Source organism: Ambystoma mexicanum, chromosome 4q (genome assembly GCF_040938575.1).
Source record: "Ambystoma mexicanum isolate Mex_15411 chromosome 4q, UKY_AmexF1_1, whole genome shotgun sequence".
In the NCBI taxonomy this organism is placed as follows: domain Eukaryota; kingdom Metazoa; phylum Chordata; class Amphibia; order Caudata; family Ambystomatidae; genus Ambystoma; species Ambystoma mexicanum.
Window position 1 is genome coordinate 1,269,717,190 of NC_090928.1, and position 13,568 is coordinate 1,269,730,757.

General features: G+C 51.5%; 1 protein-coding gene across 1 annotated transcript in view; it reads right to left on the bottom strand.

Annotated features, from left to right (window-relative positions):
• The window catches only part of PTK7 (protein tyrosine kinase 7 (inactive)), a 998,735-nt gene extending 986,959 nt beyond the window's left edge, over positions 1–11,776 (bottom strand). Inside the window, exon 1 of the mRNA XM_069608884.1 lies at positions 11,620–11,776. Within this exon, the coding sequence (XP_069464985.1) occupies positions 11,620–11,662 (43 nt within the window). The 5' untranslated portion in view covers positions 11,663–11,776. The remainder of the gene's footprint in view (positions 1–11,619) is intronic.
• Between the last annotated feature and the right edge of the window lie 1,792 nt (positions 11,777–13,568).

Here is a 13,568-nt window from a genome sequence, read left to right on the forward strand (position 1 = left end):
CGAAACAAGCTGCGACCTCTGAACTTACTGCCTATGCAATGCATTCTATGCTTCATGGTGATTTATTCTTCACAAATAGCGAATGGGGTTTCACAAACGTAAAAGAGGTTACATCATGTCATGGTATAAAGTAGAGTGCTATAGACCCCTCCCGAGAACAAGCAACAAGGCAACCTGCAGCTTAAGGGTGCATCCATCTGCTGGGCCCTCAAAGCACAGTCCATCATGTCATATTTATCACTTGACCTCGTCACTTACTGGGCGTGTATTTCACGATGCCACACAACACTCCGAATACTACCAATAGAGAAAGCTGCCCATCCTCCAAAGGAACAAAGAGGCAAGTATGTCCAAGAAAAATCATCCATAAGCCACCGAACCTGCTCCACCAGCGCTGGGCGACGATCCCAAAAAAGAAAGAGTCCAACCTTGAGCCGTGTGGAATAAGAGACCACGTGTGACAGGGGACAAGCATACAAGTACCAATGTAGAACCCCACGATCATTGACAGACCATCTAGAAGAGTGCAGCACCGCCCTGATCAACTGGACTAATATCCCCATTTACCGACCCTCCTTAGCACCACCACCACCAGTACAAAGATTAAACAATCCCACCAGCATTGCGAGCACTTGCATGTGACACAGAGGATGAGCTGGCTGCGAAAAAACGGGGAATTACAGTAGTGACTGCAAGAAACCACCGGCGCCCGCAGATGTTGCAGAGCATTTTTAGAGACAAGTAAGCTCACTGGCACACTGCACCAACTTGGGACGCCATAGACAACGAGACAGCCATTTTCACGCCCAGATCCGCGACTACAGGGACTGTGGAAGGGGAAAGGGCCTAGAGTGGAGGGACAAAAGGGAGGTGTCCAGTATGAAGATGCAGGGCGGGGGTGGGGGGGGGATTACCACCATCACCTCGGTCTTAATCGCCGTTCAGCTTCAGCCAGTGACTCTCCATTCATTACTCCACAGCCTTTAAACATTTCCTGAACCCGATGGCCGACTCGGGACGACACGCCAAGGCGAACCAGGATTTGTATATCGTCTGCATGGGAACAGCAAAGGAGGCTGAGGGAGAGGAGTTTAATCATAGGCTGAATGTACATGTTGAACAATGCGGGCGAGATGGCAGATCTTTTGGGGGAACACAAGTGAGTGAGATAGGTTTTTTTTTCTGAAAGGGGGGAGAAAGAAGAGTTGACAGCAGTTCGAAGGAAAGAGGAGAACCATGAAAGAACCATACCCAAGAGGCCAGCCTCTGTCAACCGATCGTTCAGGTTGGGATGCTCGACCGTGTCAAAGGCAGCAGAGAGGTCCAGCAGCAACAAGGCACATACTCCGCCCTCATCCTGGATCTGTGCCAGATCATCCACAACAGGGACCAGCACACTGTGCTACACCCTGGTCTGAAACCAGACCAGGGGTGGGGATTATTTATTTATTTATTTTTTTTAAGAAAAGCAACAAGCAGAGGCCGAGCCAGGAATTCAAGGAGCTTCATCAGGAAAGGGAGGTGAGAGATGGGGCGAAAGTTGGCTGGGGTAAGAGGGTTAAGCAACGGCTTCTTGAGCAGGGGTATCACTGTGGCTTAAGAGTGGCTGGGATCCGCCCAGTAAGAAAGGAAGCATTTGAGGGAGAATGTCCTTCAAGGTGCCCAAAGGGATGGGGACCAGTGGAGATATGGATGTCAACTTGGAAAGTGCCATATGGATGTCATTCGTGGAAAATATTGGAAAAGTAGACCATATATTGGCAGATAGTCGCTACTGTGGTAGATGGAGAGGGCAACCTAAATCCAAAGGAAGAGATAGTAGAACGAATGTGGTCCATTTTATCCAGAACAAGGGCAGACAGGGCATGGTGCAGAAGGAACAGAGGAAAGTGAGCGCACAGACGGTATGGTGCAGAAGGAACAGAGGAAAGTGAGCGCACAGACGGTATGGTGCAGAAGGAACAGAGGAAAGTGAGCGCACTATTTTTAACAGCACCTTGGACCGGTTGATAAAAGTTTCAAAGCAGGATGAGAAATGGGCGCATTTTCTTATGATATGTGCCTGAAGCTAAGTGAAGAGACTTTTGTAGCAGAATCATAGCACAGACACCACTTACGTTCCATGTGCCTCCCTTGGAGGCAAAGAGAGCGAAGTTAGTCCGAGAACCAATGCTCAGAAGGTCGAGCTCTAGATTTGGGATTCTAATGGGGAGGGGGGCCGGCTATCGGCCACTGCCAGGACAGTAGCAGATAAAATACCCCCATCAGCCAAGGTGGGATCGGGGTCGCGCACTTTATTAACTCTATAGGAACTGAATTAAATAATCTGGCCAAAAGACCGGAAGGTACCGATACCTCCGATTTGGAAGGGAATATAACATCCAGTGCGTTACAAAGCCCATGCCCATGGGTGGGGCATTTAACATGTTGAAGTAGAGCCAATTCATTCATTCATGGCTGTAATGACATTTTGGATTTTATTTTCTGCAGGGTCATTAAAACAAAAGTTTTAATCACCGGCAATCAGGAGAGAGGCATGTCTCAGCTGAAGATCAGCCCCAATCTCGAGAAAGGCATCACAAACTAGAGTCTGAGCGGGGGAGAGTGGGGTGTTTGGGGTGGACAAACACCCAGCAGATGAGTAGAAAAGCAGGGGTTATCGAGATGCGGACCAACCGCGCCTCCAACTGCAGATGGCGATGAAATTGCAACACTGCAACTGTAAAATGAGAGTTAAAAATAATAGCCACGCCAGACGATCTAAGTGTAAGATAGGGGGCAGCAGTTGTACTAAAGCAGGGCCAGCGCGCATAATCAAGTTTCAGTGATACATACATGGCCGGGATCATAGTCAACTACCAGGTCATAACAGTGTAGCATGCACTACCAGTGAGTGCGTATTGAGGAGCGAGCACATAGAACTGGCTTGACAGTAGAACCAATCGTCTCCATCTTCGGGAAGCCTGCCGGAAACATGGTGGTTTGGGGTCAGAGTTTCATATAAATGAAGAGTCTAGGGCTAACGGAGCAGTGGTTTGGCTAAGTGTTAAAGCATGGGAAAGGGAGGTTGCTGATATTGGACAAAAGTATAGATTATTATAGAGTAAGCATTAGGGTTGCAGTTAGGATTTGGGACAGGGCAAGGGTAAAGGAATTTGTGGCCAGCTGGTGATGGTATTGGCATAAGAGCTGTAGTCAGGGTAATGGTCAGTTTGTATACTGAGGGGTTCATGGTAGGTACTGGTTCAGCATAGCATAAGAGCTGTAGTCAGGGTAATGGTCAGTTTGTATACTGAGGGATTCATGTTAGGTACTGGTTCAGCATAGCAGAAGAGCTGTAGTCAGGGTAATGGTCAGTTTGTATACTGAGGTGTTCGTGTTAGGTACTGGTTCAGCATAGCATAAGAGCTGTAGTCGGGGTAATGGTCAGTTTGTATACTGAGGGGTTCGTGTTAGGTACTGGTTCAGCATAGCATAAGAGCTGTAGTCGGGGTAATGGTTAGTTTGTATACTGAGGGGTTCATGTTAGGTACTGGTTCAGCATAGCTTAAGAGCTGTAGTCGGGGTAATGGTCAGTTTGTATACTGAGGGGTTCATGTTAGGTACTGGTTCAGCATAGCATAAGAGCTGTAGTCGGGGTAATGGTCAGTTTGTATACTGAGGGGTTCATGGTAGGTACTGGTTCAGCATAGCATAAGAGCTGTAGTCAGGGTAATGGTCAGTTTGTATACTGAGGGGTTCGTGTTAGGTACTGGTTCAGCATAGCATAAGAGCTGTAGTCAGGGTAATGGTCAGTTTGTATACTGAGGTGTTCGTGTTAGGTACTGGTTCAGCATAGCATAAGAGCTGTAGTCGGGGTAATGGTCAGTTTGTATACTGAGGGGTTTGTGTTAGGTACTGGTTCAGCATAGCATAAGAGCTGTAGTCGGGGTAATGGTTAGTTTGTATACTGAGGGGTTCATGTTAGGTACTGGTTCAGCATAGCATAAGAGCTGTAGTCGGGGTAATGGTCAGTTTGTATACTGAGGGGTTCATGTTAGGTACTGGTTCAGCATAGCATAAGAGCTGTAGTCGGGGTAATGGTCCGTTTGTATACTGAGGGGATCATGTTAGGTACTGGTTCAGCATAGCATAAGAGCTGTAGTTGGGGTAATGGTCAGTTTGTATACTGAGGGGATCATGTTAGGTACTGGTTCAGCATAGCATAAGAGCTGTAGTCGGGGTAATGGTCAGTTTGTATACTGAGGGGATCATGTTAGGTACTGGTTCAGCATAGCATAAGAGCTGTAGTCGGGGTAATGGTCAGTTTGTATACTGAGGGGATCATGTTATGTACTGGTTCAGCATAGCATAAGAGCTGTAGTCGGGGTAATGGTCAGTTTGTATACTGAGGGGTTCATGTTAGGTACTGGTTCAGCATAGCATAAGAGCTGTAGTCGGGGTAATGGTCAGTTTGTATACTGAGGGGATCATGTTAGGTACTGGTTCAGCATAGCATAAGAGCTGTAGTTGGGGTAATGGTCAGTTTGTATACTGAGGGGATCATGTTAGGTACTGGTTCAGCATAGCATAAGAGCTGTAGTTGGGGTAATGGTCAGTTTGTATACTGAGGGATTCATGTTAGGTACTGGTTCAGCATAGCATAAGAGCTGTAGTCAGGGTAATGGTTAGTTTGTATACTGAGCGTTCATGGTAGGTACTGGTTCAGCATAGCATAAGAGCTGTAGTTAGGGGTAATGGTCAGAACAGAGTGATTGTGGATGGGTTGGCTCGTTGTTGGGTTTACAACCTTGTACTTGTGTAGTAAAAAAATAGCATTTTTGGCACCTTATTTCTAGCAACACTTTCAGACGACTACATTTCTTTAACGGAATTTCTTCCTGGGAACATGTTCATAAACAAACGCACGCCCCCACGCCCACCCCACTGTACCGATTTTACAACCCAAAACCCTTTGCAGGCCCTTCCAACAACCGTGTCCAAGATTCTGCAACACCCTTCATCAACAAAAGGAACATTGTACAACCCCTCCGCCATGATGCACAGAGCCTTGTGACCAGACAAAAATATGCACTCGCCACTCGAGTAGAATAACTGGTGCGCTTTGTATGTGGAGAGAGAACCCTCAGCTCTCCACATACATGCCAACCTGCACTCGCAACGGTCTAGCGAGGAACGGGAAGAGGTGCGTTTTATGTATGCCAACCTGCACTCGCAACTCTCTAGCGAGGAACGGGAAGGGGTGCGTTTTATGTATGCCAACCTGCACTCGCAACTCTCTAGCGAGGAACGGGAAGAGGTGCGTTTTATGTATGCCAACCTGCACTCGCAACGGTCTAGCGAGGAACGGGAAGAGGTGCGTTTTATGTATGCCAACCTGCACTCGCAACTCTCTAGCGAGGAACGGGAAGGGGTGCGTTTTATGTATGCCAACCTGCACTCGCAACTCTCTAGCGAGGAACGGGAAGAGGTGCGTTTTATGTATGCCAACCTGCACTCGCAACTCTCTAGCGAGGAACGGGAAGAGGTGCGTTTTATGTATGCCAACCTGCACTCGCAACTCTCTAGCGAGGACCAACTCTTGGAGAGCGGGAAGAGGTGCGTTTTATGTATGCCAACCTGCACTCGCAACTCTCTAGCGAGGACCAACTCTTGGAGAGCGGGAAGAGGTGCGTTTTATGTATGCCAACCTGCACTCGCAACTCTCTAGCGAGGACCAACTCTTGGAGAGCGGGAAGAGGTGCGTTTTATGTATGCCAACCTGCACTCGCAACGGTCTAGCGAGGACCAACTCTTGGAGAACGGGAAGAGGTGCGCTCTGTGTGTATGGAGAACTGAGGGGGCGAGTTACTTTATGCCCGACTAGTAGCTGCCAAGCTCACATGTTTACCCCTGGTGTAAAGAATGAACAATACCATCCCTATCCGAGTCTAGAGCTTGCCGAGGCGAGGCTCCTGTCCCTGCTAGGAAAGCGTCCTTCTCTAGACGGATATTTGTGTGTTGTTGAGGCCAGTCACGTTGAGGGAAGACGGGACCCACATTCCTGGCCTTGTTGTACCCGCACAGTCTCCTGCGTAGTCACAAAAGCTAATCTGTAGCACACATCAGACAATTCTAGGAACTCCCACATCCAAGACAATGATCAAAGAGACGCTCAGAGGAGGATGCTGTCTCAATCAGGCCGTCTTCCAGCTAACAGCACCTTGAAGAGAGCCAGAAAGAAAATCAGACTAAAGCATACATGGCGATGAGCCACATTCCTCTCCAGAGAGCACCAGATACCAGGGGCAGCAGCATCTGGGAGAGACAGGGCCGTGCACGCAACGTCGATTGCGGCTGGAACAAGGAGAAATGACCTTTAATGTGCCAACATCAGAGATGGTGAGGGGAGGTCGCCCAAGTTACCAAATAGAATAGCAACTTCTGGGTTTTATGTGCAATGAACACCGAGTGGGTCCATGAAGTAGCTAGGGGAGAGGGTGTGCAGCATATATCAAGGGTTGTGGGATCAGTAACGACTCTGGGAGGAGGGGGGACCAGTAATGAAGAATTATTATTAAGCACTGATGCAAGTGGGAGGACTCTGAAAAATAATCACACCGAGGGTGCGTGTGGTCCCCCAGACTCCACTACAGTATAATCATGTCAAAACAAACACGAGAAGGGCCTCTGCTAGCTAGGTTTATATGCATCGCTGGTGCTCTCGAGCCCAGAGAGGGTCTGGACAGAAGAGTTTACAGAAAGGACAAACATTCCACAACTCAAGGCTGGCTGCAAGGAGTCCACGAGGGGGCCATGCAAACGGACCGTGCACAGGGACCACCCGGCCAAGAGTACAGTCACTGAGGGGGTCTTTGCCTTCTGTGCCCTTTCTCAAATAGACGTAACCCCGCTACTACCGACCCCAACTCCAGACATACAGATTGTTTCTTTCTGGGACTGTACGTACAGCCGAGTAACTGTGCAACAAAGGAGCCCGCGATTAACATTCAGCTGGGTTAAAACAAGCCCATTGTAATAGCCAGAAGGCCTGAGATGCCCATGCCGCCCGGTACACGCTGGCACGCATGCCCATGGCTCGGTTACTAGTTAGAGGCTTCTGCGGCTTCTGCAAGGAGGCACTCAGCAGGCTAAGCCACTCGACAATGGTACCCTTCACCCAGTTTATTTAAGGTACAGGTAGTGGGCACAGACACAGCCCAGAGCAAATACATTGGAAAATGTGCCCCGGCGTATCTCACCAAATTAAGACCGTACTAACAGGGAGCAGTAAAGGCCCCTCTCTAACTGTGCCCACTCACTGTTTAAGTCTGCATATGAAAACCCTAGTGCCACAACAGTGAAGCTAAATAGCCATTGTAAAGGTTTTCTGTATCCCCACTTACAGCAAACCCATAAAGTGCCTCGTGCAGGATCTACTCAAAACGCCAGTGTGCCTAAGAGCACAGCCACTATCCAAACACGACAGCTCTCCGCTACCCCAAGATTGCAAACTGCTTGGAGCTATGCAAGAGCCTGCTTAGGCTTGAGGCTCCCCGAGCCAACTCGTGCCACAAATATACACATCCGACATTGAATGCAGGCGTCTGGGAAACTCTATTAGTAATCACGCAAAGATGCACTGGCCACAAAGTTATGGCTTGATCTGTATTCTATGCATTAGCGCCTCATTCTGCAGCAGCAGAGAGACGGGGAGGGAGCAAGGTCGCATCACTGCTAAAGAGGTGGCAGCAAAGAGACAGTAACAGATGTAGGCAAAAACTAAATGAGTAGCAGCAAGAAACAGGAAAGATAACAGTTGAAAAAAAAAACCTTAAACATGTTAAGCAACATGGCAAGACAAAGGACTCACAGAACAGACAGCAATAGAGTACAAGAAAGAGCAACACCACAATAGAAAGGGGTGCAAGGCATGTTCATTCTTGGGAGCATGTCAAAGTATAGTGGGAAAAAAAAGAATAAAAAACCGGGTCATGTCATCTTTCAGGCACTCCATACTCAAGTCGTTCCTAGCTTCCGGACCACAATAAGTAACTTCCGGGCACAGGAAAACCCTGCTTCATGAATCCCAACGTATACTGCATATATGTGTGACATGGACAGCCAACACGCTGTACCAGTCCTGATGAACTTCCCAAATTTCAGTCCCATTACTTACGACCTGTTGGATAATTTAGGTGGAGCAACAAAACAAAAACGTGGGAGTGTTTGTTGTACCAGCAGGTTCCAACAGACATGGGGAATGCAGGGAGCAGCCATCGTTACTTTGAACCCAGAACTACCTTCATGCCCCGTCAACCAGTTGCCCTGTACTGTCCTTGCAGCGCAGCGTTCTACACTGAGAACCAGTGGGTGGCACTGGGTGGACCAGGGCACTTCTGGCTTAGCCACCCATGCGTCCATACCTAGCCCCCTCCATCACAGGTTCTAGAGGAAGGGTGTGGGGTCGATCTGGGTCTACGCCATCATGCAAGCAGGTGATAGTTGGCGCGCCCACAGTCAGAGGTATAGGAGCTGGCACTAGAAAATTCGCTCCAATAAACAGCAATGGTTAGGTGAAGGGTCTTGGGCATGGGACACTGCAAGACCCGGTGTCCATTAGCACAGAATGCTTTTAATGGGCACATGCGTGAATAAACTCTTATCTAAATACCGAGGAATTTGAAAGGTTATAGAAGGGTGAGGAGTCTTTAACAATGGTAATTATAAAATTGCTTCAGCATGCTGGAGTCCTGCGAATTAGATGCCGACACACCTTAGTTATATAGGAGGATAAAATGGTCAATCTACGTTGCACGTTGTCAAGTCATTCATCGAATTATCTGCTGCTATTTAATATGTGGGTATTTTATAATCCCTTTTAGGAGCTCAATTAGAATGGACATGATTGTAAGTTCTATTTAGAGTGATTGTAAGGTTTTATTTTTGGCATATCTTGTGTGTTTTTCGATGTGTAATTTTAATGTTTGTGTAAGGCTGACTTCGAGCAGCCAGTATCGCAATACAAAAAAAAAAATGAATTTCCATTAGAGAGCGGCAGTGGGACAAATGGTGTGGCTACCCCCTGCCCCCCTCAAGAAGCACCACGGTCGTCGTCCAATGGGTCGCCCTGGGGATTGGTACTCCCCTGTCAGCATACATATAGAAAACAATGTCCACCATGACCGCTCCACAGCACCAAGCAGAGCAGCTTCTGGACGTGATGAACAGTGCGCTCAGAGGAAATCACCCTGGTAGACACTTCACCCATTGGTTCTCTTAATGCACACGCCAAAAGGATCAATTTACAGCAACCCCACATGACATTTATTGAAAAGAGACACCATTGTCGCAGAAACGAAACCACGCAGGGCAAGCTTTAGCATAAAAATGCTAAACCAAAAAGGGTTTTATTAGATTGGACATCAGGGCTGCAGTGTTGACCATGTATGGTAATGGTCCAACATGTTGCGGACAGGCACATCCCTAAAAGCAGGCTCGTGCATGAGTGGAGAAGGGAAGACTGAGCCGCTCAGACGTCCGAGGGCTGTACACTACTCCCTCTGGCCTGCTGTAGAGGTGTACTGTCAGGACACTACACAGGGTGCTGCGTACTAAGCTTACTACACAGTACCCACTTCACTAGCTGCTGTGTACTGCACTCGGGTGTACACTCTAGAGCTGTACTAACAGAGTGGTGTGTACTGTATTCACTGCACTGACTGCTCAAGCCTTCTAATGTATGGCACACATCAGAAGATTTCACCAATCCATAGGCTACCCTCCTGGACACAGCCCTACCATACTGGAGGAGTCGGTTCCATGCCAAACATAACCATTATCTTGGAAAATAACGTATTCTCCAGACGTTTAGGAAGCCCTCAATCATACTAAACAAAAGAAAGCTGAATGCCATCAACCCACCCACACACACGTGGCTGGCGTACCCATCACTCAAAGTGGGCGTCAACAGGCACAACACTAAGCTAGCAACACGCCTCTTCGCACTAGATGGTCCAGGGATCCAACTTTCTGCAGGGTCATACCCCAAGGAAGACCCGAGTCTATCCACCATCATTTACTAAAGTTTCCTCAGCAGCCCGTTAAAGCATTGTCTCCTTGCAGCCCCATAATCCAAGAATGCTCTGACTCCCTGTGGGCCCCAAATCAGGGGAGCCCCAAGTCCCCTCCACCCACAACCCAGGGCAGACCCAAACCCAGGGCAGACCCAAACCCAGGGCAGACCCAACTCCCGGCAGCCCCAAACCCAGGGCAGCCCCAAACCCAGGGCAGCCCCAAACCCAGGGCAGCCCCGACTCCCTGCAGCTCCAAACCCAGGGCAGCCCCGACTCCCTGCAGCTCCAAACCCAGGGCAGCCCCGACTCCCTGCAGCTCCAAACCCAGGGCAGCCCCGACTCCCTGCAGCCCCAAACCCAGGGCAGCCCCGACTCCCTGCAGCCCCAAACCCAGGGCAGCCCCGACTCCCTGCAGCCCCAAACCCAGGGCAGCCCCGACTCCCTGCAGCTCCAAACCCAGGGCAGCCCCGACTCCCTGCAGCTCCTAACCCAGGGCAGCCCCGACTCCCTGCAGCTCCAAACCCAGGGCAGCCCCGACTCCCTGCAGCTCCAAACCCAGGGCAGCCCCGACTCCCTGCAGCTCCAAACCCAGGGCAGCCCCGACTCCCTGCAGCCCCAAACCCAGGGCAGCCCCGACTCCCTGCAGCCCCAAACCCAGGGCAGCCCCGACTCCCTGCAGCCCCAAACCCAGGGCAGCCCCGACTCCCTGCAGCCCCAAACCCAGGGCAGCCCCGACTCCCTGCAGCTCCAAACCCAGGGCAGCCCCGACTCCCTGCAGCTCCAAACCCAGGGCAGCCCCGACTCCCTGCAGCTCCAAACCCAGGGCAGCCCCGACTCCCTGCAGCTCCAAACCCAGGGCAGCCCCGACTCCCTGCAGCTCCAAACCCAGGGCAGCCCCGACTCCCTGCAGCTCCTAACCCAGGGCAGCCCCGACTCCCTGCAGCTCCAAACCCAGGGCAGCCCCAACTCCCTGCAGCTCCTAACCCAGGGCAGCCCCAACTCCCTGCAGCCCCAAACCCAGGGCAGCCCCAACTCCCTGCAGCTCCTAACCCAGGGCAGCCCCAACTCCCTGCAGCTCCTAACCCAGGGCAGCCCCGACTCCCTGCAGCTCCTAACCCAGGGCAGTCCCAACTCCCTGCAGCCCCAAACCCAGGGCAGCCCCAACTCCCTGCAGCTCCTAACCCAGGGCAGTCCCAACTCCCTGCAGCTCCTAACCCAGGGCAGCCCCAACTCCCTGCAGCTCCTAACCCAGGGCAGCCCCAACTCCCTGCAGCTCCTAACCCAGGGCAGCCCCAACTCCCTGCAGCCCCAAACCCAGGGCAGCCCCAACTCCCTGCAGCCCCAAACCCAGGGCAGCCCCGACTCCCGAAAGCCGGACTGCTTCAGACTCCACCGCTCCTTCCTTGGCATTATTCATGCAGGGGCTGGCCTGGGGACCTGCGCACCCCGGCTCTATTCTGACAGAAGCCAGACACCCCCTGCACAGAGCTCTCGTTTATAAGCACTGGGGGTGGGGGGGCATAGGTACCGCGTCCCTCCCTCCCAGAACTCCCACCAGACTCACCGAGGAGTAAGAGGGTTGCCACCCGGAGCCCCCAGTCCTCCATGGCAGCCGCTGAGCCGAGGGGTCACTGCCGCATCCCGCGCACACCCCGCAAACCAGGAGCCGCCAACCGACCAAACTCTAGTGAGCCAGAGAACGCTGGCCAAGCCCCGCCCCGAGCGTGACGCCACGCGGTGGGCGGAGACATGGGCGGGCCAACCAGGCGTCGGCCTCCACTACGCGCCACGTGACTCCCCTCGGAGGCCCGGCCTGCAGGAGGACAGGACGCACGGACCCGCCCACCAAGAGACCCACGGGCCCGCCTCACGTCAGAGGTGAGCGGAAAAACAGAAGCCGGCCACCGCGCGCCGCCCACCGGGTGACGCTGCAGTCTGAGGGGAGGGGCGGGGCTAGAAGTAGCGCTGCAAGGAGACTGGAATCTTTTCCTCCAACGAATGAAAGTCTGAGACGGGAACGTCATGTAGGGGGTGGGGCTAATTATGTTAAACTGCCCCCCCTCCTTCACTAGTTTCTACGCCTCGATACACGCGCCCCGCCCCCTGCTCGAGACCGGAAGCCGCTTTGTATTCTATGGCAACTAAACTTGTGTGCGTTGGCCGCCCCCCCCCTCCTCCTCCTCCCTGGGCACCTGAATCTGAAACCTACTGTGTGAGAGACTTGCCGAAAATGAGTGGAGGCAGCGCAGACATAGAAAAGGGACTGTGGCATGCGCCCGGTTCAGCGGCCATCTTCTGTGAGCAGAGGAAGGCAGCGCAAGTAGGGTGACCCTACTAGGGTCAGGCAGTACCACACACCGGTGTTGCGTGGAAGCCCAGACTGCCCAGTGCCCACTCTTTTACTTACTGGGCATCTTTAAAACAGAAACCAGCCACTGTATTATTTCCAGGTGGTGAACTCAGAATGTAACTGTTGCACTGAATGGGGTGTTCCTTTCTATTATCCAACTGCACTTTCAAGCCTGGATACTGAAGCTAGGCGAAAGAAGAATGTTCCCACAGCCCATACCTGCCTACATTTGAAAATCAAAATTCCTGAGATTTATGCCCCGCCCACAGCCACACAAAACTCCGCCCATATTCACATGACTGCGCCCACATGTCAAAAAGGTAAACTCTGTTGTGATGTCAGAAATTTGCAGTTCAAATTGAAATATGCATAATTCATCAAATTGCCTTTTGTTAGGATGAATCTTCTTAGTGTTTAAATTGTGCCATTTCATTTTATGATATGTTCAACAAAGAAAAGAGTGGCATTGTGATGTCATGTTGTTCTTATTGGAATGTTATGTTTCACTGTATATTCTGTGTTTGGTCAGTTGGAGCCTGCCTCTTGCAGGGGTACCTGCTGTCCAAGTATCATACCTAATAAAAGCCAGTGTGATACTCCCTGTCATTGTGTGGATCCCTACCTAACATTGGCGACGAGGATACACTTCACGTGGAACCCGCTGATCTCCGGTCCTTCCCAGAGAATCTCCTCCTCCGACGGTGACAGCAGGTGAGAGGCGGGCAGGAGGCGGAGTGAGGGCCTACAATCAGTAGTGACGGAGCAGTGACCGCTACTGTGGGGGGGTCGCAAGTAAGCCCTGAAGGAAGGAGAAGCATTGCCGAGCCCAGCGCAAACTGCTCTCAGTTTCATTACAGCGCTTGGGCAGCGGCTGCCGCGAGCCTAACGCTAGCGCCTCAGCGGGCTCTCATTACGCCGCAGGAGCAGCGAGAAGAAGAAGCACCGCCGGGCCCAGCGCGAACTGCTGTCAGCTTCATTCAGTGCTGAGGCAGCGGCTGCTGTGGGCCCAACGCGAGCGGCAGCGGGCTTTGATAAGGGCCGGAGCAGCGAACGCTACCGTAAAGCCCTGCGCGAGCCCTACAAGCAGGAGGGGCGTCGCGCAGAACGAACCGTGACCCAGCTGTGATCTCGACGCTGAGATTACGATCACAGCCGTGGAGCTC